Source organism: Notolepis coatsorum (assembly GCF_963971535.1).
Source record: "Notolepis coatsorum genome assembly, chromosome: 4".
In the NCBI taxonomy this organism is placed as follows: Eukaryota; Metazoa; Chordata; class Actinopteri; order Aulopiformes; family Paralepididae; genus Notolepis; species Notolepis coatsorum.
Genome location: NC_140168.1, coordinates 133508691 through 133534972, shown reverse-complemented (window position 1 = coordinate 133534972; position 26282 = coordinate 133508691). Strand labels below are relative to the sequence as shown.

At 46.0% G+C, this 26282-nt stretch overlaps 1 protein-coding gene across 1 annotated transcript in view; it reads left to right on the top strand.

Moving 5' to 3' along the window:
* The window catches only part of hgfac (HGF activator), a 167820-nt gene extending 142381 nt beyond the window's left edge, over positions 1-25439 (top strand). The window contains exon 14 of the mRNA XM_084312368.1: positions 24536-25439. Coding sequence (XP_084168494.1) covers positions 24536-24715 — 180 coding nt within the window. The 3' untranslated portion in view covers positions 24716-25439. The remainder of the gene's footprint in view (positions 1-24535) is intronic.
* The last annotated feature ends 843 nt before the right edge of the window (positions 25440-26282 follow it).

Genomic DNA, 26282 nt, shown 5'->3' with positions numbered 1-26282 from the left:
TGGAAGCTCTCCCTCAGCTCTCTTTCTCCGCCTTTGAAGTTTGTCCCGTGATCGGACAATAATGTAGACGGTTTTCCTTTCCGTGATGTGAATCTTCGGAAGGCCATAAGGAATGAGTCTGCGCTCATGGTCGGAAGGAGCTCGATATGTATCGCTCTGGTGGTCATGCATTTGAATACAATACCCCACCGCTTCTCGGTGCCTCTTCCTTTCTTTATGTGCAGCGGGCCAAAACAGTCCATGCCTGTTGAGTGGAATGGCTTGTCGCCGAGTCGGAGGCGACATGGAGGTAGGTCAGCCATCCGTGGTATGCTGGGCTGCGCGCGCCACTTTCGGCAGTCTAGACATGTTCGCTGGAAGCGTCGCACCGCCTCTCTTCCTTGAAGTATCCAGTAACGACGTCTGATTTCCGCGAAGATTCTCTCTGCTCCTGCGTGGTGTACATCCTCGTCGTATTTCTTTATAATCAGCTCTGTGACCTTGTGTCGGCTGTTCAATACGATCGGGTACTTAATGTCATCCGGTAAATCGGGGGCTCTCCGCAGGCGACCACCCACTCTGATGAGGGTATGTGTGTCACTCTCGGGGGCCAGATGAATCAATCTGCTGTCTGATGGGACGGGCTTTCCTCCCTGTAGACAGTCTAGTTCATCGGGGAACGAGTCTCTCTGGGCTCGTTGCAGTAGAAGCAGTTCTGCTTCCTCGTAGTCAGCTGCTGACATATCAGCGGGGGACTTAATCTCTGGGTGGTGCCGCAGGAATGTCCGTTGCTGCGCACTCTCTATGGTAATGCAATCGTCTATGTTGGGGTCTGCGGAGACAACAGTGCTCAATCCACAGAACATGGGTTTCTTATTCTCAGCCTCCTCGTCACTTGCTTCCCTCGGGGTGGGCGTGGGCCAATCTCCTTCCGGGAGCTTGAGGAATGCTGGTCCGTCACTGTAGATGTTATGACGGGTTAAGTCATCTAGGGACATTCCCCGGGTGATGACGTCAGCTGGGTTGTGTTTTGTATCAACATAGCGCCAGTTTGCTTCTCCGGTTAACTCTCCGGTTAACTCTTGAATCTCAGTGACTCTGACTCCCACGAAGACTTTGTATTTGCATGAATCCGATTTGATCCAGGCGAGTACTGTCGTGGAATCTGACCACAGGATTGTTCTATGCACCGGAATGGTGAGCTCACGTTGGATGAGCGTGGCTAGATGCGCTCCTGCGAGGGCTGCGCAGAGCTCTAGACGTGGGATAGACTGTTGCTTGCATGGGGCTATTCTCGAGCGGGCGAGGATGAATGCTGTGTAGATCTCTCCCCCCTCTTCTTGGGCCCGCAAGTAGGCTACTGATCCGTAGGCGACCTCGGAGGCGTCACTGAAGACGTGTAAATCCATTTTACATGTCTCTGGCCTCACCGTGGGTGGGAAGTAGCTTCGGCGTATATTAACGCCTGGGAGTGAGTGGAGTTCCATCTCCCACTCTCTCCAGGTGGATGCAAGGTGTGCGGGAATAGGGGTCGTCCCAGCCCTGGTCCTTGTCCCACAATGCTCGTACAATCATCTTTGCCCTGGTGGTGTACGGTAGTATACATCCTAACGGGTCATATTGTCGGGCGAGTGTTCTGTACACACTCCGTCTGGTGGCCGGTATTGCCGTCGACCTTCCCTGCTCCGTGGTCAGGGGTTTGTGTCTATAGTGGAGCGAATCTGTTTTGAAGCGCCACACTAGTCCTAGTGTCATCTCTTGGGCTTCTCCTGGGATTGTGGCCATCCAGGTCTCGCTGCTCGCTGCCTTGTCCGCGGAGGAGAGGCTGCGCAGTACGTGCGGATCGCTGCTGGCCCACTGCCTGAGATCAAAGCCGCCTTTGATCAGAGAGGCGCGGAGTTTAAGTAGGAGAGCCTCGGCTTCTTCCTGGGTCGAAACGCTTTGTAGACAGTTATCTACGTAGAAGCTGTTCTTCACACTGTGTCGGACCTCTTCGTCCGCTGCTGGGTCCTCTGCGACATGTCTCTGTAGTGCAAATGTAGCACAGCATGGGCTGCATGTAGTTCCGAAAGGGAGGACTTCCCATTGGTAGATGGCTGGGTGCTCATCTCCTGGCCTCTCTCTCCATAGGAACCGCAACAGGGGCTTGTCCTCCTCTACTAATCTCACCTGCAGGAACATCCCTTTGATATCCCCGCTGATAGCCACCTTGTCCTGGCGGAAGCGGAGTAGTACGCCTAGTAGGGAGGGGCCGAGTGTAGGACCGGGCAATAGCTCTTTATTCAGATTTTGGGATCCGATCTGGTAGCTGCAGTTAAACACGATGCGGTCTTTGCCGTTGTGATGAACCTTGTGGTGGGGCACGTACCACGATTCAGTCGTCTGGTCGGCCTCTTTAATGTCAATCTTTGTGACGTGTCCCGCTGTGATGAGCTTCTCAATCTCAGCGCGGTATACACTTTCTTGGGCGGGGTCCTTGGCTAAGCGCCGCTCTGTGTTTAGTAGGTACCGCTCTGTGGCGTCTTTCTTTGCGTGAAAGGTAGGCATCCCTTCCCGCCGCAGGAGTGGCGTGGCGTATCTCAACACGCCGCTGACTGGGACTCTCTTTGTTCCCGTCTCGAGGAGGTTAATGGCGTAGATGTCGTCTTTAGAGCGAATGTCTTTCTTTTCGTTCTTAAAGGGCATTTGTTCTAAGGTCCATAGCCTCTCTACATGCTGCAGGAGTGCGGTGTCTCCCTCTGTGACTCGGGAGTGGAGACAGCTAGTGGCTGTGGTTCGGTTGAGAGATTTGGCGAGTGGGCCTTGGAGAGTCCATCCTAGGCGGGTCTCGACTGCTGCAGGACAGCCTCTGGGTCCGGTATGAACCCGGTCTATCGGGACAATGAGGTCTGCATGGTCGGAGCCTATCAACAGTGTCGGGGTAGCACCGTCTATGAGTGGGATCGGTAACTTGCGTAGATGTACATATTTCTCCATCAGCTTGGCTACGGGGTATGTGTACCGCGACAGTCCTATTTCTTGGCTGGTGAAAGCGTCTGTAATCCTGTACCGTCGCTCGGGCTGGCCGCTTGCTGCGATAGAGAATGAGACATTCTCGCCCTTTATCGTTTTCAAATCTCTTCTTATTGTCCGAATTGTCATTTGGTTTTCGCTCCCCCGCAGCCCTAGCTGGGCCGCAGCGGACGCGAGCAGAAGGGTCTTCTCTGACCCGTCATCAAGGACGGCGTAAGTGTCCATGACTTTATTCTGGTAGCTCAATGTCACACGGACTACCTTTAAGAGCACTCTGGCTCCGCTGCTGCTGGCGGGGTCGATGTACATGACGCTTGCTTTGCTGCTTGATGGTGCGGGTGGAGGCCGCCGTCTGTTACTGTCGTGGAGTATGTCCAGATGGGCTCCATCGCACCGACTGCACTTTTTCTTTAAGCGGCATTCGGCTGCCATGTGTGATCGCGCACAGCGAAAACAGCGTCTGTTGGACTTTATCCATTGACTCGCTTCCTCCGCATTCATCTTGGGGAATGAGTCACATTGTGACAGCCAGTGTTCTTTCTCACAGTAGGGGCACACTATCTTCCACTTCTCCTTTCTTGAGGGGGTACTGTGGCTCCTACTGCTTGGCACTGACTCCGATTGGTGCATGACAGTCACCGATCTTCTTCCATCATTTAGTCTCCTGGTTCCTTCTCTGGAGCCAGGGGTGCTCCGTCCGAATGTATCTAGCCGTAAGCTGCTGACTTCTCTCGCCAGGAAGTCGGCTAGATCGAGGAGGTTCGGTTCGGGGCCATTAGGGTCTCGGTGGTCTCTCTGCCGCCTAAAGCGCTCCTGTCGGGCGGGCGGTAGCTTCTCCAAGATCCTCTCTACATTTGAGTTGGCGTATAGTTCATGCCTACCCTTTTCCCTCTGCGCTCCCAGCATCCCTACCAGGGACTGCACTCTGATGGACAGGTCGTCCAGTGCTCGATTGTCTGTTGCTGGGGGTAGGCGGTCGATGTGCCTGATCTCCTGGATCACGTAATCCCATATACGTCCATATCTCTGGTCCAACGCTACCAGCGCTGCGGTGTATGGGGTCGTGGAAGTGGCGTAGGCGAGCGCTATGTTGTGCGCGCGGGGTACCTTTAAATGCTTCAGTAGTATCGCGTATTTATGGCGTTCATCAATGACATCCACCAACATTGTCTCCAGACACATGCGGAGCTCCGTATACTGGGCCCGGTTCTCCTGGGTGAAGTCTGGTACCATAGGTGTGCCAATGTATGACGCGGATTGTTGATACATCGGCGAGCGTTGGGGGAGAGGCCTCCTAGGCGAGTCTCCTCCTGCTCCTTGGCGTGGGCTGGTACCGGCTGTGTACCATGGCCCGCTGGTCCAGGTGCTGTTCCTCGGTGCGGGTCGTGCGTCGTGCTCACCCGTGAATAGCGTCGGGGGTCTGTAGCGCAGCTCCGCGGGGGTATAGCCTGGGCTGTACTGGACCTCCTGGTCCGGTAGAGTACTGTGCTGTCGTCGGGCGTGGTTCTCCTCCTCTTCCTCTTTGTCTTCCGTTAGGTCATCCAGGGCTTGTAGTCTCTGATTTAGCCTCTCCGCAGTGTATGCTGCTCCTTCCCGGTGGCTGGGTCTCGCTTGGACCGGTTGGGGAAGGGGGTCTGCGGGGGGTATAAACCTCGTCTGTTGGTCAAGTTCAGGGTCGCTTACTCGGCTAGGGGATGCCGCCCTGGAGTGATGTCTAGACGAGTTCCTGGAGCCTCTGGTGGAGGGAGGGGGTGTTGTCCTTCTGATCAGCTGTTCTATTAGTTGCGCTTGTGCTCTGTCGTGCTCGGCTTCGCGCTTGGTGAGATCCGATTCTCTTTGGGCACCGGTGGCGGCGCGCTGGGCGTCGGCCCGGTCTCTTGCCATATTCTCTTCCATCTGAATGCGTCTTATTTCCAGGCGTATGTGCTCTTCTTCGCTCCGTTGCTGTATCTGCAATCGATCGCGTTCACCCTGGAGTCTATCGCGTTCAGTAGAGGCTTTCAGGCTGACGAGGAATGCCTGCTGTAGTATCCTCTCTGCCTCGCTGGGAGAAGACGGTTGTATAGGGGAGCCGTCCCTTGGGGTACTCCGTGCGGAGTCTTGGAGCTCTATCTCCACGGTGCTCTCCTCATCTTCTTCCGTGCCGAGTTCTCTCTCGGTAGTGTTGTCTTCCTCCCGGGACTCGTCGGGGACTACTTCTTCGGTATTGGCGGGGTGTAAAGTCATGTCTGGTTCCCCCTGGTCCCCACCGTGAGCTGGGTCAGTTACGTTAGAACCCATAGGGGCCTCTATGGTCGGGGTAGCCTGGTCGTTAGGGTTAGACATAATTTTACTTTCTAGTTTTACCGCGTTTACTGTTGGTAGAAGACTAGGTTGTTGACTGACAGCGTAAGCCTCTAGGTACTGAGGGAGCTGTCGTTTGCGCCGCGGGCGTTGTTGGTTAGGAGGATCGTTTCGTGGAGTGTTCATCATAGGCCATTTTAATATTAATAACACTATATTAATATTACACTGATTACCCTCCGGCTCGAAGGACCAATTTTAACTGAGGGGTACAATTCCCTGACTGTATTGTTAGATATGATACTTACTACCACTACCTCTTGTACTTTAGACTCTGGCCACCCAGTACTAGGTATAAATAATTATGATAAACACTCCCACCTGATGAAACGGATCCAACACAAATGTACCAAGTCGAAAGTCTGCGTTTATTAATAATACATAACAAAAGGTATGTACAACGATCACTTAATTACATTTATGATTTGAAATAGTATGCACTTTTATGGCAAATGAGTATTCGTAGGTAGATCAATATCGAATGTCCAATCTCTGATTGCGCAGGAAGCAAATATACAACCTGGAATATTTAGGGAACAATAGCAATGATACTTGAATGATTATATAGCTGGATACACTAGGGGAAGGTTCCGACTGCTTGTAGGACAGCTGGAGGGGGGGGGGTAGAGTCTGGCTGTATCCCGTCTGGCCGAGGGTATCCTGGGAGAGCCCACAGTCGTGCGACCCGGTGCCCAGCGATCCTCGATCCACAGATGAAAGCAGTTGGACTCTCTGTGGCCGGCGTCCTCCGGTCCACGATGGAGAGACGTGAGGCGACCTCGTCGTGTAGAGCGTCTTCTCACCTGTCGTCCTCTCCGGGGGGGGTATTTCCAACACACCGCAGTGTTGGCCTTTATCCATAGAATAATCAAAGTACTCAAAGCATAATCCAAGCCGTGGAAGGCTAGCCGTCGTCGGTAGAATAATCCAATATACAGGTCCACTCGCTCTTTGGCCTGGAGCTCCTCGGGTGCAGCTTCACGTGGGGTCAACCACCCTGGATAAGCGTCCAGCTGATGCCCGAAACGATGGGGGTGCTGATTACTATAGAACTCTTACCGCACGAGGCACTACATATGAATAGACTATTATTAGCTTAATAGAATACGTCCAACTCGACGATATAGTGCCAAATATGACTATTCAAATATTAATATACACGATGTCTCAATGCCGATACTGGGCCGAATTGGCCTTACTGCCCACACGTGGTTCGCGGGGAGGCTTTTGCGTCTGTCACTCTGTTGGAGGGTAAGGAACTGGACTAAAAGAAAGCTCTACTTTAATAGCGCAGTATATATACGCACTATGAACAAATAGTACCATTAGTGGTGCGGTAGACATATTCCTACGCGGAACTAGGACTTGTCCATACATGTTGAGCGGTACGATTGAACCTGGTCTGAGGGGTATGGCGACCTGGCACCAAGGTCTCGTCCAATGGTAGAATGGAGACTATTATGGGATGTTCAGTAGACTAGAAGGGATATTCAATGCATATTGTACAAGGAATATACAAGGGATATCAGGGGATATACAAATACAATTAAATATATATATATAAATAAATATATATATTCGGTTTAATCTGATCCTTCAGAACAAATGTTGTGTTTCTAAGTCATCACCCCCCCCTACACTTTTGAAGAGAGGAAGGCATATTACACTTCAAAATGTTCGCGTGATTGTCTGGATTCTGAAGCTGCAAATAGTTAAGCCATGCTATGTATACTTTTCGCCCTATTCACAATTTAAATAATGACCCCCCCCCCCCCTCTCACTCAACCAAGAGGAAGCAATCTACTGCGAACGTGCGAAGGCTGAGATGCCACGGGTCGAATCAATTCAACAGATGAGGCTTAGCTCAGTTGGCAGCGCGTCAAGCTCCAAAACAGTAGGTCCAGAGTTTGAATCTCGCCCCATCCAGGTAGTTATTCATTACTATTACGCCCTGTGCACAACTTCATCCGTTTTTTCCCCGGACCGTTTTTCTCAACGCGATCAAACCTGCTTCAGCACAGGTGTAATTAATAACATTAATCAAGGGTTTCATTACATTACTCTGCTTTCTCAAGATGGCTGCTGTAAAACTATTGCTATTTCACCACAAACAATGTTACATTTTTATCTTTATTTTTTACCTTACATATCAAGTTAATTTCAGTTTCAGACCATTTCAGGGATTTCTTTGCTCTCGGGTTGTGCATAGACTAGAGACCCCAGTTTGAGGAATAGTTAAGTTAAGTAAGCATTTGAGAATGCTGGGTTAGGGTGTTTAAGGGCCCTTTCTCACTCAGCCTTTGGGATCGAATCACCGTCCCGGAGCACGGGGGGAGTGTTCTCACTCACCCCTTTTGGGGTGCGAAACGGCGCTGATTCGTTTCACCCCCCGCTGAACGGGATCAGTTGGTTTAGGTGGTCTCGGATTCGGCCCCGGGAGAACGGGGGGTGTGGCTTTGCGAGCTTGTACCTAAACACGGGCGTGGCGCCTGCTGCTGACATAACGTCATAACTATTCGATTTAGCAAACATGACAAGCAAAGGATCACTGTGGTCAGCTGCCGAAATTAAATGCTTGCTGGCGTTTTGGGCTGATGAGAGCATTCAGCAACAGCTGGACAAGATGCATAAAAATGCGGACATTTATGGAAAATTTGCCGATCATCTGGCTGTGCACGGATTCAACAGATCGGTCGAGCAGTGTCGAGCCAAAGTAAAGAAGTTGAGGCTGCAATATTTAAAAGTACGAGATGTGGTGCGTAAATCCGGCAGCTCGTCTGATGAGAAGGACAAATTTCCGTGGTACGAGGCAGTGGACAACATTCTCAGAAGCAAACCGTCCAGTGACCCCTCCGTTGTTCAGTCAGAACCACCAACAACAACAACAACAACGGAGGTGGAGAACACACCACCTTTGGCCGACCTACCATCGAGTCCATGTGAGTACAAGTTTAGCAATTATATTCATCAATATTTTCATGATGTAAACAAGACAAACGTTTTTTCTCTGGTCTGCATCCCCTTAACAATTGTGTGTGTATTGTACCCATTCTGCAATCTGTTAATAACGTTTTCACTCAAGTTTTCAATCAATGCAAGGTTACTGTATTTCATTCTGTTCTACAAGGCAGTGATTAGACGGCATATATTATGTAGTTGGTTTTATACAAATACACTAACTGCCCACATAGTCAACAAAGTGATATTTTGGTTGTAGCCTGCCTTCAATTAATTTTATATATTTTTTTGCATACAGGTGTTTCTGATGGCCCAGGCCCTAGTCCAGACAACCGACGCAAGAGAAGTCGACTGCTGGAGACACAGTCGACTGCTGGTGAGAGAGACGTCAGTCCTTCCGCCAACCTGCTAATCGGTAAGTACAAAGTTTTAGCAATTATATTCATCTATATTCTCATGCCTTCAGTGTCTGCCTGGTCAGTCTGTGGCCAAAACCTGTGTTTTAGCATTATGCAAAGTTACTGTAGTTGGTTTTATACAAATACACTAACTGCCCACACAAAAAGTGATATTTTGGTTGTAGCCTGCCTTCAATTAATTTTATATTTTTGCTTGCATACAGGCGTTTCAGATGGCCCAAGTCCCAACACCCGGCGGAAGAGGACTGCTGATGAAAGAGACACTGTGGTTGCCTGTATAGACCTGACGAATAAGAGATGCCTGGATTTCTCCCAAGCAGAGGATCTGCGTTCAGAGCGAGAAGCAAGAAGTTTGGACTTGAGAGCAGAGCGAGAGGCACAGCAGCGCGAGGACCTGTGGAAGCGAGAGGTCGAGAGCGGAGAGCGAGAGCGCAGAGCTGATAACGAGGAGGCAGACCGCAGATCAGCCCAAGAGAGCGTGCGTGCTGACCGCAGAGCAGAGCGAGAGAGCGCAAACTTCATGAGGATGATGTGCACTATGTTCGAATCGCAGCGCACTGCACACCCACAGCCTCCCGCCCCTCAAAATTATGAGAACTTTGGAGAACAGCTCAGAGCTGCAGCGCCTGAAAATGACACACCATCTACACCACCTACCTATCACAGGCTCTAATGATTGTAGAAGGAATTGCGTTGATGTGTAACGAAACAGGTGTTTCCCTTCTTTCTCCCCCATCCCTCTGCACATTTTTTAAACTGTACATTTGAGTAAAAATAGGTGCCTTAACAGTTATATTATGTTTTATTTTGCATGTCTTTTTTTTTTACCATGCATATCTTGTCATCTATATTTTTTCAATGCCTATTGTATTCTATTTTATTATTGTATTTTGCACAATATAATAGACAGACACTGTAAATTGTATATAGCATAGTAGTGTACATAAGAACCAGTTTCTCAGGAACCTAGCATGTCTTTTTTTCCCCCATGCATATCTTGTCATCTATTATTTTTTCAATGCCTATTGTATTCTATATTATTGTATTTTGCAATAATAGGAACCTAGCATGTCTTTTTTTTACCATGCATATCATGTCATCTATATTTTTTCAATGCCTATTGTATTCTATTTTATTATTGTATTTTGCACAATATAATAGACAGACACTGTAAATTGTATATAGCATAGTAGTGTACATAAGAACCAGTTTCTCAGGAACCTACTACAGTAGCATGTCTTTTTTTCCCCCATGCATATCTTGTCATCTATTATTTTTTCAATGCCTATTGTATTCTATATTATTGTATTTTGCAATAATAGGAACCTAGCATGTCTTTTTTTTACCATGCATATCATGTCTTATCTATTTTTTTTTAACAAATAAACCTCTTGATACCTCACATTGGAAAGATTTGCACCGACTTATTACTATGCACTGTTAAGAGTTTGCTAGTTTGTACATTTTAGATTTAATTTCCCTGATACTGAAAAAAAGAGGAATCGTTTAATAGTTTAAGGGATACATAGTTTAATGTCACTGTTATTTAACTGAAGTGAAAGGGATAATGGTCCAGTCTGGCAAATAAAGGATTCAATATTATAGTATCACCATTGTATCACTGGGCCTGGCCAGCACTGTCCACCTGCACAAAGCCAGCTAACACGCAGGATAAAAATGTGTTGCAATACCAAGTTACAATAAAGCTAGATAGATAGATACCACTTGAGACATTATAATACATTTCAATGACTATAGAGCACATTGGTGGTCGATTTGTGTCTGAATGGAATGTGACTACGAGGCAGATGTGCGGATTTGTGTATGAATTACAGTAGTTTCCACCTGCCATTAGGCAGACAATAGATACCACTTGAGACATTATAATACATTTCAATGACTATAGAGCGAGCACATTGGTGGTCGATTTGTGTCTGAATGGAATGTGACTACGAGGCAGATGTGCGGATTTGTGTGTGAATTACAGTAGTTTCCACCTGCCATTAGGCAGACAATAGATAGAGACTTTATCATTTGGGGTCCTTCACATGAAAAAGGTTGAGCTGTAATTAACACAACAACAAGGATTCTATGGCCATGATTACACAACTGTGGTGGCCATATTCAATCCATGTTTTTCTGGTGATGAAATTCTGTTATCCCATTATTTCAAGTGCATTAGGGACAAGATGAGGTCCACAGAATCTGGGATTGGATACATTTATTGAAAATTATACAACGGCATGCAAATTTCTCGATTCTGATTGGCTGAAACAGTCATTTTACACGTCTTTATTGGCAACAATCCACGATGCTGGCCCAGGACCCGCCCACAACCGACCCACATCACATCACTCCGCCGGATCACAAGAAGGTGGCCAATAATCTTTACAAATGGATATGTTGATGGCGACTAAACGACTAAATATCAAGCGATTCTGTCACAGCGAATGTCTTAGTCGTTTAAACAATGTTGGATGATGTAATTGATGGGTCTTGAATCATTCTGTAACAAAAGAAAAATCGCGGATTGATTGATGGATTAATTTGCGATTTTTTTTTCAATTTCTTTTTCCTTTCGACTGTCAACGCTCGCTCTAGTCTCCACCCACCGCCACACCCCCCCCCCACACACATACACACACACACACACACACGCACGCACACGCACGCACACACACACACACACACTCTGCCTGCAACGCGGGGGATAGTCAGAGAGCTGGGTGCTGCGCTGTTCTAAGTGAGCATGGCCTATTGAGTTGATTGATTGATTGATTGCTAATTTTATTACTGTACGCTTGGTTTCCAACTGGTTAAGTTTAGGCCCTCTACAGTAGGTTTAAAAAAATAAATAAAAGAATAGGGCGAAGAAAACGTTTTTTTCCTATAGGGCAAAGAAGACTTTTTAATTTGTTTTACCTACTTTATATAGAAGCATCTAAGAATGAAGTTCTATGGAAAGTAGGTCTGCATTCCCTTAACAATTGTGTGTATTGAGCCGTACTGTATTGTACCCATTCTGCATCTGGTAATAAAATTTTCAATCAATCATTCCAATAATACACAGTTGGATGTGTTAGTTGGTTGGATGCACTTCAAGCTGCTTCCACATGAGGCAACTTCTCTCAATCATTCCAATAATACACAGTTGGATGTGTTAGTTTGGTTGGATGCACTTCAAGCTGCTTCCACATGGAGGCAACTTGTCTTTTTTGTAGTTGTGGGAACTACTTTTTCTGGCGGATGGTTTTTTCAATAAATCTTCGATTAATGTGTGTTTATTGTATAGAAATAAGGTTGGATGAATCTGGCAGTTGTATAAAAGCTTTACATCACTTGCAGTCGTGATTTGTGACCAATAAACCATGCCTAGGGGGGTCTAACGACCCTCGGCTGCACCTCGGGCCTAACGACCACCCCTAGGCATGGTTTATTGGTCACAAACCACTCCTGCGCGTGATGTAATGCTTAAAAACATAATACTGACAATAGATACCACAATGAAAACAATTGAAAAACAACATGTGATATTCTAGAAAAAAGCCCCTTGAGAGTGTCACTGTATTTAATGCGGTTTGATGTGCCTTTAAGCATCAGGGAAGTAAGCGCACAAGACATCTCTTGTGGCGTGTGCAGTCGCGTTTGCCCGGCGTGGATCCCGCTCAGCCACTTCATTGTCTCTGCCAATGCCAACGTCACAGTCGTCAACATACTCCTCATTGTGTACCTCACAAAAATTGTGAAGTATGCAGCAAGCTGTCACGGTGGTGTTGATCTTTTCAATGTGGCAATCGTATCTCTTCATCAAACACCGCCATCTTCCTTTGAGACGGCCAAATGCACGCTCAACGGTCATGCGTGCTTTGCTGAGCCGGTAGTTGAATGTTTTCTGTGCAGGAGTCGCATTGCCTTCAGGATATGGTTTCATCAACCATGTGAGGAGTGGGTAGGCAGCATCACCTAGAATCACTACAGGGACATCTACCCCCTCAATCCTCTTTGTGAGATTGGGGAACAGTGTGCCACTCTGACCCCGGTCATAAACACTGGAATTCCCAAACACTCTTGCGTCATGCACTCTGCCTGGCCAACCCACATTTATGTCCCAGAACCTCAGTCGATGGTCTACCACACCTTGCAGAATGATGGAGTAGAACCCCTTACGGTTATAATACTCCGCAGGGGCGTCTGGTGGCGCTAAAATGCCAATATGGGTCCCATCAATAGCCCCACCACATTGTGGGAAACCCCATCGGTCACTGTAACCTTGAATGATGCTCTTCAATTCATGTTCAGATGGTGATCTAATATAGAGGGAGAGCATCTTGTCCATAATTACAGAGGCAACATTGTTGGTTATAGCACAAGCTGTCGATAGACCAATACCAAATAAGTGGGAAATGGACCGAAACTCCACGTTTGTGGCCAATCTCCAGATGCATATAGCCACACGCTGTTCCACAGGCACTGGACTCCTCCTGGTTGCGTCTCTTTGTAGATGTGGCCTAAGGATACCACACAGCTCCATGAATGTAGTTTTCCTCATCCGGAAATTTTGTAGCCATTCCGGATCGCCCCAGCTAGCCAGGACATGTTGCCTCTGTCGAATCCATACGCTCCTGAGGTAGAATAGAAAGTACATTAGTATATTTAAAAATATAAACGTCTCTCCTGCATTCCTCAGGGGAGGGGGGGGGGGTCTGTGTAGCTTCCTGGAGTGACATTGAACACAACAACAAAGCTACCACATTATAATAATAATATATAATGTCAAATCACAGGTTCATGCCAGTAGTAGACAGTGAGAGGTAGGTATAAATTGATTGAGTTATATGTATAGAAATTGAGTATAGGCAACAGAGTTCAAAGTTCATACAGTATGGTAACAGAGCCTAGGGTTATGTATGTGCAAGGTGCAGTTATCTAGTTGAGATTAATACAAGTACAGTAGCTAATGGATTGTTTCAGTCATTATAAGGGCATACCAATATTTTTCAGATGTCGAATGAAATGAAAGCAAGACATTACAGTAACGTACTGACTTAAGATGCAAATATAAGCAGACACTGATTTTATAACTGATATTTGCCCTCTTTATGAACAACAGATGAGTACAATGGACAAGGCTATAGAGAGGTCTGCTTATCACCTTGTTGATGAACGCAATTGGTGTTTTAGCACCAGAAGAAAATCAGTTATTGCCGCTGCTTCGCTCTCCTGAAATCGCCTGAGGCGAGCAGCTCGCCTCAATCAAAATGCTGGAAGGTTGCTGGACTAGAGAAAATAGCCGCCGACGCCGACGGTTGTGGTCGTTTGTAGTCCGTCGTTGAGATATGTTGGCACCTCGATTGCGATTGTGGAATTGCTTCCAAAAGAGTAGACACATCATCATGAAGGTCTCCATCTCCATTGCGTCTCTTGATCTGTGTATGAAATCGACTTGTCTGTGTTATTGAACGACTTGTCGCATACTAGATGACGCAAGTATACCCTTGTGTTCATTGGCTCATAGGCGACAGCAAAAACCAACTAGGCACACAAACGCCACCTGCTGTATCGGAGTTCCTCTCCACAATTTGTGCCGGGAGCGCACCAAGACGAAGTGTGTACACAAACTAGAGGGGGGAGAGGGGGGGGGGGGGGAGTTCGCACTCTGACCCGGAATGAGGGCGGTACGCAACCGGTACGGACAGAATGAGTGAGTGAGAAAGGGCCCTAATAGGTACCAGGTTTAGGGTGTTTAATAAGGTACCAGGCAGATGACAAGGCAGATGGTGAAATGTACAACAAGGGAGTGAGCAAGGTCACTCCATGTGACCCCAGGCAATGTCCAGGCTGGTTTGATTGATTGATTGATTGATTGATTGATTGATTGATTGATTGAAAATTGTATTAACAGATTGCAGAATGGGTACAATACAGTACAGCTCAATACACACAATTGTTAAGGGGATGCAGACCAGATATGTCTGGGGTGGGGGGAGGGAAACTACATTGGAGGGGGTGGGGTGGGGGGGGGGGAACTGTACATTGGAGGGGGTTGGGTGACGTCCACGGGTGAGGCGCAGGCCGGGGGTGTGCGATCCTACACACAGAGAGCAAGGTTAGAGCAAGGCAGGTTCAGAGACAGAGGAAGCATACAGGTTAGAGTCCTAGTACCACGGTAGGTGAAGCAACACTTGGACGAGGAGTGGCAGGAGTGCAGGCCTCATATCCAGGCTCTGTGATGACATGATGAGTCTCAGGTGTGTAGGATGACTCAGGTAGACGGCGTGGTGATGAGGAGTCAGGAAGCAGCCCATATAAGGGCATGGGGACCTGCTGCCAGATAGGAGAGAGAGAGGCCCTGGCTGTGGTTGTAACAAGCGTGAGGCAGCTTGATGTACAAATCCCCCCCCATGACATGTCACTAGGGATGGGTACCTTTCACATTTGAACCGATACGGTACCGGTACCTGTGAATCGATACCGGTACCCAACGGTACCTTTTTTCGGTACTTTAGTCTAAAGAAAAATTATTTACCTACCTCAGTCGTGAAAAAAATAATCCAAACTTCAAATAACTACAATTTCGACCGTTTTCGGCTTGCCATTGCTCCGACATGAAAAGAAAAAAGCAAAAAAAAAAGAAAAGTAAAAAATAAAAAAACGTTTTTATTTATTTTTTTATTTTTTTGTATCTCACTTGAATCGATACTCGGTAGTACCGACGTGTTTCGGTTCGGTACCTCAAAAGTACCGAATTCGGTACCCATCCCTACATGTCACACCCCCAATCCAACCCAAGCAGGGGACCATTTTCAACAGTCTTTGGTATGACTCGGCTGGGCATCGAACTCACAACCTCCCAACAGGGACGCGGGAAGGGGGGGGTGCGGGGGGTGCTGCAGCACCCCCTCTCAATTATTGCAAAAAAAAAAAAAAAAAAAAAAAAAATATATATATATAATTTTTTTTTTTTTTTTTTTTTGGTAGTATTTATATATTTGTATATACTGTAACTGTATAACTGTAACACTGTATATTATAAGTTTATCCTGCTCAAAGCACGTCACCATTTTAATATTGTGTGTATTGAGCCGTACTGTATTGTAGCCATTCTCCAATCTGTTAAATAAAGTTTTCATTCATTCATTACACTACTGTATGTACACAATCATACGTGTAAAACCGAGTAGATTTTCGAGTGATGACAGACTGTCACAGACTGATTGAATGACAGGTGAAACAACTAATTGTATTCACCTCCTGTCTCCCGCCCTTCCCACGTGCCACGAACCACTGAGCTACTGTGATACAGTGCTTGCGCAGTCAGTCGATTTGAGCTAGTAGTCAGACTTTGCTAGCACAGAATGTCTCACTCGCAGAAAAGAAAAATATCAGATTTATTTTCGAAACGTCCCGCCGGTCCCAGTGACAGTCCCACTAAATCTGATAAACGTCAGAGAGAGACAGAGACGACAGGTTCAGCCTCAGCATCAGGTATTGAAGAGTTAACTGAGTCTGTTCCCCTATACCCCCCCTCGGGCGCCAGGGGCTTCCACTGAGGGGTGATGCAAATAGGGATGGGGTGTTATGGCAGCTCATGATGGAAAGAGTGCGCACCGAGTCTGATCCCGAGTTGAAGAATTGGCTCCAAACGAGAGACAACTGGATGTCCAACAACATCCAAAACGAAATCTTACAGCTGCTTGCCCATGATATTCAGCGACAAATTAGAGGCAAAGCATCCAAAAGCCCAATCTTTGGCTTGAGCGCTGACGGAACCACTGATGTCACTCACTGGAAAAGAACAATTCTCGTGTAATATACAGTTAGCCGATGACAACTTGGAAGCTCAGAACTTCTTTTGGGGTTTTTACAATGCCCGGCCCAGACACAACAGCCGAGACGCTGTTTTTGTGTATAAAATACTTTTACGCCTCGACCTGCCCATGGAGAGGCTGATAGGATACTGTTTTGACGGGGCCAGCAACATGTCTGGGGGGTACAGGCTAGACCAGGGGTTCCCAAACTTTTCAGGCCGCGACCCAAAAAAAACGGTGTCAGAGAGCCGCGACCCCCACTATTATAGGAGGTAAAAAAAAAATTTTTAAATGGAAATGTATGGTTGAAACATGCAAAAGTTCAAACGCACACACACTAATAAGCATTGGAGGCTTTTAACCAGGGCCGGACTGGGGAAATCATTCAGGCCAGGAAATATAGCCCCAGTCAGGCCACTTTTTAAGCAGGGGGTCTGGGGGTCCCCCACCAGGAATTTCTTTGTTACAAAGACTTAATTTCCTGCATTCTGGTGCAGGCATTTTTTTTTATTTGTACCCTTTAAATGCCAGTGTTTGTGATGGCATCACAACTTATTGTTAAAAAACAGGCTAGCATATGTATGATTAGCAATAACACAGATTTTTATGGATTTTCAGTTTTTTGTAATTGATAAATACAATATTTTATTCAACTTCAGCCCTGATCATAACACCACATATTAATTTTATAATTCTAACCCTTTAAATGCCAGTGTGTGTGATGGCATATATTTGCAATATATCAAATGCAAAGTACATTTTTCTGGGGGGGATTATTACAGGCTAGCATGTGTCAATGATTAGCAGTTTTTCGTAAGGATCCCGCCTCCACCAATCACATGCGGCTCCCTTTGTGTGTGTGTGAGAGCAAGAGAGAGAGAGAGAGAGAGATAGTTCTCCAACTTGTGTGAGTTGCAGTGATCTCCTGGTTGTTCCCCACCTAGTTTATCTAACTATTGCGCTGGTGCAAATAGAAACACTGGCCTGGCCTGCTTCTAAGTTCAGTGGCCTGACCAAAAAAAAAAAAAATTTTTTTTTTTTTTTTTTTTTTTCAATCTGGCGACCCCCCAGCACCCCCTGCCGTTTTATAGTTCCCGCGTGCCTGCCTCCCAATCTCAGGGCGGACACTCTAACCACAACGCCACTGAGCAGGTTGAGTAATAGTAGCACAACACAACAACATTTGGTCATATCTCATATTTTACAGACTGGTTAGGGACCCTCCCGTGATCTCATGTCAGTCATGTGAGTCACATGTTGACAGCTTGAGCACTCTAGCGCCACCAACGCGTCGAATTTGGCGATGTGTTCGGTCCCGTTGAATTCCTTGGCTCAAGCCAAATTCACCGCCCTCAATGACTTCATTTTCCTGCGAAAAACACTTAAAATGCTACTCCTACATATTGCAGGTATATTTATGAAATGTCTTTGATAACTAGAAGATGACAGAAACGCAGCCTTTGGTCGAGAAGACTTCTTCAGTCATTGTCATATATGATGTTTTCAAATAAATTAGTAATCCTGTTTAATAATCGTGATTTCAATATCAATCAAAATAAGCAGCCCTATAATGTGGGGGGGGGGTTACTGTTTTTTTATTTTTTTTTTTTACTCTTAACCCTTTCACTACCACACTACCAAATGGTTAACCCTTTCACTGCGACAATACAGAAGGTAGGTAAAACACTGGAAAAGCACAATATTACTGTTCTAGTGTGAAATCTTTACAATATCCAGTAATACGACACCAAATTATTATGTTTTCTCATAAATCAACACATAGCAACCGTTGTTTTGCACATAGAAACTGTTGTCCAATCTTTCGCCGTCGACTAAAGACACACTTCTTCAACCATTATCTGAAATGAAAAAAAAATTATAAAAAATTCCAGCCCCCCCCTCTCGCCCTGTCAGCCCCCCCCTCTCTCCTTGTCAGCCCCCCCTCTCTCCCTGTCAGCCCCCCCTCTCTCCCTGTCAGCCCCCCCTCTCTCTCCCTGTCAGCCTAGGGCTGGGCGATATGGCCTAAATATGATATCACGATATTTTCTGACCTTTCGGCGATACACGATACGCATCACGATGTTTTTATTTTTTCCCCCAAACAATTCATTATGAGGCTTACCCAGACAGTATTTGAGTTTGCAAGCTAACATTAAAGACAAAATAAAATACCCATGCATTTAGCATTTTTATATTATATATTAGATTTAGATTATTGGATTATTAGATTATATATTGCATATATTTAGCAATGAGATATTATATGATTTAGATATGAAATATGATGAATTGAAAATGGGGGACCCTGATGTAAACAAGACGAAAGTCTTTCTCAGGGCCCCGTTCCATGTACCGGGATAACCGAGTTAGCCGGATAAAGTTATCCGGCTAACTCGGTTAGCCTGACTTTCCGATTTCATGTACCTGGATTTTCCAAATCACCATGACAACATATCCAAAAGTTTGAGCCTGGTCGAAAGCAGAGTTCAAGTTCAAGTTAGCCTGAACTATCGCCACGCCCCCGCAAAGAAGTGACAGCCCGTTTCCTGAAACTATTCCCACAGTCTACGATCTGCATTATACCATTCTGAATTACGTTTTTGTGCTCCATTCTTCCAGAGGGGGCTTTTGAAATGTAAAATAGACCCAAAATGCTGATATTAAATTCACTTTGTCCTAAATAATGCACGTTATATATACCGTGGCGACGGTGGCGCTCGCTCGTGCGATGTACACAACAATGTGGTTATTTTAATTGTAACTGGGATTAAGATGTCTGATGAGATGCGCTGTTTGACGGATTTGAGAAATTGAATGAGCCGTTGACGTCACATGAATGAATGAGGATAAAGGAATAAAACGTCATTCAAAATAAGGAATATTCTAAACACGGGTCTCTCGTTCATTAATGTATAAACAATGAATTTATCCCATCTGGCACAGTGGCCCAGCGGTAGTGCTCAAGACTCCCAATCTTGCGACCCGGGTTCTAATCCCGGAGTTTCCAATATGATTTTTTTGAATATAATATTAATGATTATACGCCAAAGTAGCCTGGTTTTAAGTTAAAATATTATAAATCTACATGCATTGAGGATGTCATTCTTTATATAGCTCTCAACGTGCACCAAATTGAATTATTCCTATATTGCAAAAAGAAGGACCCCGGTCTTGAACCCGGGTCATCCGTGTGGAAGTCAAAAGAACAACCCGTTACACCACAGAGTAGATAAGTAAAAGATTGACTATACATCAATCAATGGGCAAGAAAGCCGTCTCGTAATTCTGTATAACAGTTAACTAGTTATTTTCGCTAGCAAGATCTCATTTGATTATTCAATCCAGCAGGCAAGTTTAAAGAAATATAATCTGATTGATTGAGGTAATGATGGACTTAGAATTAGCCTATAGATAACGCATTTAACTTGTCGGCGAGGCGATTGAGCCTATTGCAATCTGTCAATAAAGTCTTAAATCAATTAATCAATCAATGCCGTTGAGAATCAGGGTCTCTGCCATCGATACGTGCTGGCTTTCCACCTAAAACGGGAGCGCGCATCTAGCCTGACTCTCAAGTCTGGCTTGAGTTAACGAGACTGAATCCAGGTTTGTGAAACAGGAAAATCCCGGCTTCGAACATCGGGTTAACTGAAGCTGGATAATGGACATGTTGATCGACTTAGTTGAACCACGTACATGGAACGGGGCCCTGGTCTGCATCCTCCAGTCCACTGTTGATTGTTGTTGTATTGAGCTGTACTGTATTGTACCTATGCTGCAATCTGTTAATAACGTTTATATTCATTCAGTCGGCAAACAGAATCATTTTGATTGACAGTCGCGTCTGCCAATTACGTCACATCGCTTGCACCCGCCCTGCTGTTCTTAGCACCAATCGGCAAGCGCGTATTAATTTTTTACTTCCGCTATTGGAGAGCTCAATGAAAACAACAATGGCAGCGGTAGCTCGCCGCGGCCGACGTTTAGCTTTTAGCTCTGCAGAATGACTAAACGACTGGAGGCATAATGATTTTACTGCAACGGATGTTATAATAAAAGCCTTTCCATACATCTGTCTGATTGAAAACGTTATTAACAGACCGCAGAATGGGCACAACGGAGTCAGCACGGGCTGAGATATGAACGGCTAATGCTTGCTATATCTAGGTCGACCTCGGTCGTTGCTATGTAAATACGCTGATGTTATTGAAAGTGTAACTATATAACGTCAATGCCACAAAGCGAATGCCTTTGTTATCATAAGTAGTAACTTTTGATGCAGTAGTGTGTGTGTGGGGCGGCGGCGGCGCTGTTCAAAAGTTTCAACGTGTGGACCAGATTGATGCGACACAAGCCTCTTGGGCAAAACATCACGATATCCACGATACGTTTAAAAAGTATCGTTAATGAACTGTACCCGATATTTATATAATATCGTCATATCGCCCAGCCCTATGTCAGCCCCCCTCTCTCTCCCTGTCGCCTATTCTTTAATCCCAGCCGAAGAGTGCTGCCGAGTGCTTCTGCGTTTTCCCTGATTGGCCGCGACACGCCCCGTGGCGGCATTATGCAGCCGTAATCCCCCCTGTTTTAACATCGACGGTTAGCTCAACTTGTTCGCCGCCGTGCTGTGGAGCCTGCGGTGCGTTGGTGACAAGTTCAAATCACTTAAATTTTTTTTTTTTTTTTTTTTACGTTTAATTAATTTATCATCTCTCGCTATAAACGTGCATTCTTTCGCCGGTTAAGTTTAGGCATTCTTTCGGAGTTGGTTAATTTTAGGCATTCTTTCGGAGTTGGTTAAGGTTAGGGTTAAGTTTAGGCATTCTTTCGGAGTTGGTTAAGGTTAGGGTTAAGTTTAGGCATTCTTTCGGAGTTGGTTAGGGTTAAGTTTAGGCATTCTTTCGGAGTTGGTTAAGGTTAGGGTTAAGTTTAGGCATTCTTTGGGAGTTGGTTAATGTTAGGGTTAAGTTTAGGCATTCTTTCGGAGTTGGTTAAGGTTAGAGTTTGTCGCAGAGCATGGCAATAGAATGCCTGTCTGTCTTTCTTGACGCGGAGGCAGCAGCCTATTTCCGCTCTACCGCTCTGCCGCGCGCCGCGGTCACATGGGTGTCGTGGCCAATCAGAGAAACGCGAAGCACTCTTCGGCTGGGATTAATATAGACGCCTCCCTGTCAGCCCCCCCCCCCCCCCCCCGCCTGTAGCTGTTCTGCAACCGTTCCTACTTCCGGGGTAGGCCTGATTGGCCCTGACAGGCACGTGACCCGCCGTGGCCACGCCCCGCGGCAGCCCCAGGAGCAAGCGCGCTACTGCTGGAGTTCGCTTCGCCTTTCATATCGCTGCCGTTGGCGAAAGCAGGATGAGAGCAGGATGAGAGGCGAGAGCGTAGATTTCGCTGTGTATCATTTAATCATTTAACATTTGAAAGGCATACATTGTTGTCATACAGAAGTACAGAATACTTTTATCCAAAATGCTTCTTACTGTTACACTGTTAGAGACTGTGCAGTGCACGGCTTTAGTCTCACTCGAGTGAGGAAGACCGCTGGTTCTCCAACATACAGCCCGCTGGTTCTCCAACATACAGTGGTGTGCTCTTCAGAATGTACCGGGAGAAACGTTTACTGTACCCCGCAGACATAATAAGACCGCTGGTTCTGGCACATACAGCCCGCTGGTTCTCCAACATACAGCGGTGTGCTCTTCAGAATGTACCGGGAGAAACGTTTACTGTACCCCGCAGACATAATAAGCAGTGCTTACTAACGTTATTAGTTACGTTATTTCTGACCGAATTAGTCATTCATTTGTCTGCTTTCGCCAACGGCAGCGATGTGAAAGGCGAAGCGAACTCCAGCAGTAGCGCGCTTGCTCCTGGGGCTGCCGCGGGGCGACTGCTGGAGCAAGCACGCTACTGCTGGAGTTCGCTTCGCCTTTCACATCGCTGCCGTTGGCGAAAGCAGACAAATGAATGACTAATTCGGTCAGAAATAACGTAACTAATAACGTTAGTAAGCACTGCTTATATGCTTATTATGTCTGCGGGGTACAGTAAACGTTTCTCCCGGTACATTCTGAAGAGCACACCGCTGTATATTGGAGAACCAGCGGGCTGTATGTTGGAGAACCAGCGTTCTTCCTCACTCGAGTGTGCCAGAACCAGCGGTCTTATTATGTCTGCGGGGTACAGTAAACGTTTCTCCCGGTACATTCTGAAGAGCACACCGCTGTATGTTGGAGAACCAGCGGGCTGTATGTTGGAGAACCAGCGGTCTTCCTCACTCGAGTGAGACTAAAGCCGTGCACTGCACAGTCTCTAACAGTGTAACAGTAAGACGCATTTTGGATAAAAGTATTCTGTACTTCTGTATGACAACAATGTATGCCTTTCAAATGTTAAATGATTAAATGATACACAGCGAAATCTACGCTCTCGCCTCTCATCCTGCTCTCATCCTGCTTTCGCCAACGGCAGCGATGTGAAAGGCGAAGCGAACTCCAGCAGTAGCGCGCTTGCTCCTGGGGCTGCCGCGGGGCGTGGCCGCGGCGGGTCACGTGCCTGTCGGGGCCAATCAGGCCTACCCCGGAAGTAGGAACGGTTGCGGAACAGCTACAGGCCCCCCCCCCCCCCCCTCTCTCCCTGTCAGCCCCCCCCTCCCCCCTCTCTCCCCCCCCCCCCTCTCTCTCCCACCACAGAACCCACTAAGGCTCATTTCCCTCTGAAATTAATAATAATAATGCAGGACCTCTCTAGAGGTCTTTATTCGTTGTTAAATTAAATGTTATGGTTGACTATGTTTATGTGTTGCGCTGTAATGATGACAAATTGTGAGCGTAGCGTGCGATTAGGGTTTGTAATATTAGGTTTCAAGTGTAGATGACTCATTATTTGTGTATATGTGTGTGTGTGTGTGTGTGTCTGTCTGTGTGTGTGTGTCTCTGTGTGTCTCTCTCTGTGTGTGTGTGTCTCTCTGTGTGTCTCTTTGTGTGTGTCTCTCTGTGTGTGTGTCTCTGTGTGTATCTGTGTGTGTGTGTGTCTCTCTGTCTCTGTGTGTGTGTGCCTCTGTGTGTGTGTGTCTCTGTGTGTGTGTGTCTCTCTGTGTGTGTGTCTGTGTGTGTGTGTGTCTCTCTGTGTGTGTGTCTCTGTGTGTGTGTGTGTGTGTGTGTGTCTCTCTCTCTCTGTGTGTGTGTGTCTCTCTGTGTCTGCGTGTGTCTCTGTGTGTGTGTCTCTCTGTGTGTGTCTCTCTCTGTGTGTCTCTCTGTGTGTATGTGTGTGTGTGTCTCTGTGTGTATGTGTCTCTCTCTGTGTATCTATCTGTGTGTCTCTCTCTGTGTATCTCTGTGTGTGTATGTCTCTCTGTGTGTGTGTGTGTGTGTGTGTGTGTGTGTGTGTCTCTCTCTGTGTGTCTCTCTCTCTGTGTGTCTCTCTCTCTGTGTGTGTCTCTCTGTGTGTCTCTGTGTTTCTCTGTGTGTGTGTTGTGTGTCTCTCTGTGTGTCTCTCACTCTGTGTGTCTCTCTCTGTGTATCTCTGTGTGTGTGTGTGTCTCTCTGTGTGTGTGTGTGTCTCTCTCTCTGTGTCTCTGTGTGTCTCTCTCTCTGTGTCTCTGTGTTTCTCTGTGTGTGTCTCTCTCTCTGTGTGTGTGTGTGTGTCTCTCTCTCTCTGTGTCTCTGTGTGTGTCTCTCTCTCTGTGTGTCTCTGTGTTTCTCTGTGTGTGTCTCTCTGTGTGTCTCTCTGTGTGTGTCTCTCTGTGTGTGTGTGTCTCTCTCTCTGTGTGTCTCTGTGTGTCTCTGTGTGTCTCTGTGTTTCTCTGTGTGTGTCTCTCTGTGTGTCTCTCTCTGTGTGTCTCTGTGTGTGTGTGTGTCTCTCTCTCTGTGTCTCTCTGTGTGTCTCTCTCTGTGTGTGTCTCTCTGTGTGTCTCTGTGTCTCTCTCTCTGTGTGTCTCTCTCTGTGTGTGTCTCTCTGTGTGTCTCTGTGTGTCTCTCTCTGTGTGTCTCTCTGTGTGTGTGGTCCCTCAGGGTGACTCAGGAGGGCCCCTGGCCTGTCTGCAGGATGACGTCAGCTTCCTGTATGGCATCATCAGTTGGGGGGAGGGGTGCGGGCGCTCCGGGAAGCCGGGGGTCTATACCAACTTGCTCCGCTACATTGACTGGATCAACTCCATCATCAAGCGCAAGAGGAGAGTCACAAATCAATGACCTTTGACCCCTTTTTCAGGTGTAGGAACTCGTGTCTGAGAGATCAGGAGTTTGAGTGCAAGAATTACAAAATAGAGCTCTGAGAAAACTTTTTTTTTTAAACGTACACTGTGCACCTGCAGAGGTTAATATGTTTTTATAAATGTACACTGTTGCAGAGGTTAATATGTTTTTATAAATGTACACTGTGCACCTGCAGAGGTTAATATGTTTTTATAAATGTACACTGTAAAAAAGATAACTGTAAAAAAAATTACAGTAAAATCAAATACATTTACAGATTAGAAGTTTACAACCTTTATTTAATGGTTCATATTTTTTTAAAGGTAATTTACTGTATTGTTATGGCATTTACACTTAAAGTAGAAAAACAAAAGTAATCTGTAAAATAATACAGTGAATTTTCTTTGAAATAATTTTTTTTTACAGTGTACTGTGCACCTGAAAATGTTCATATGTTTTTATAAACGTATACACTGTGCACCTGAAGAGGTTAATATATGCAACATTGTATTGTAGATTGTGCTTTTTTTACGTCATAACTATGGAAGCAATATTTTTCACTGTGAATATTTTTTTAAGTGACTGAATAAACCTTGAATTTATACTTGGATTGTCTTACATAATTAATTTATTTTCTGCTATTGTTGGATAATTGATAATTGGTTTATTTGAATCTATTTGTGAAACACTGGTCTATAGGGAAAGCAAAAAGAAAAAGGCGTTGGTGAATAACGATTGAACACGTTTGGCTTATTTGTCATTTAAAATAATAAATCATGCAAATAAAACTGATAAAATAATAAATCCCCTCAGTTGGTTTTATTATTGTGCGGTCGAGTACAGTTCGTACCGGTCAGAGGTGCGAGCACCTTCCACCCCACCTACCCAACCTCCTCCAATGTACAGTTTCTTCCCCCTCAAATGTATATACCGGTACTCTCTTTCTTAAACTCTTTTTGTATCACAAACAGTACTGTATTTGTAAATCTGGTATGTCATAAATGTATAGATGTAGCAGTACTGTATCTGTATCTCATGTATGTCATGTTATGATGAATTGAAAATGGGGGACCCTGATGTAAACAAGACGAAAGTCTTTCTCTGGTCTGCATCCCCTTAACAATTGTGTGTATTGAGCTGTACTGTATTGTACCCATTCTGCAATCTGGTAATAAAATGTTCAATCAATCAATCAGTCGAGTACAGTTCGTACCGGTCAGAGGTTCGAGCATTTTAAGAGTGCGTGGGGGGGGGGGGGGGGGGGGCAGTGGCCTAGTGTGTGAGCGTGTATGTGTGTGTGTGTGGGGGGGGGCGGAGCTTCCTACAGGCGATATAGGCGGTTGCCTAGGGGCGCCTCCCAGAGGGGGGCGCCAACATTTTAAAAATAAGTTAAAAAAAATATTACTTAAAAAAAGAAAATTGAAATAAATTTTTTTTTAAATAACTTTTTTGCTTGGCGCAGTTTTGGCGCCCCCTCTATATTTGCAACCATTATTTTTACATACAAAAAATTCGAACATAAGGGAAAATGAGCCAAAAATCTAAAACGGTCGGTCGGTCTGAG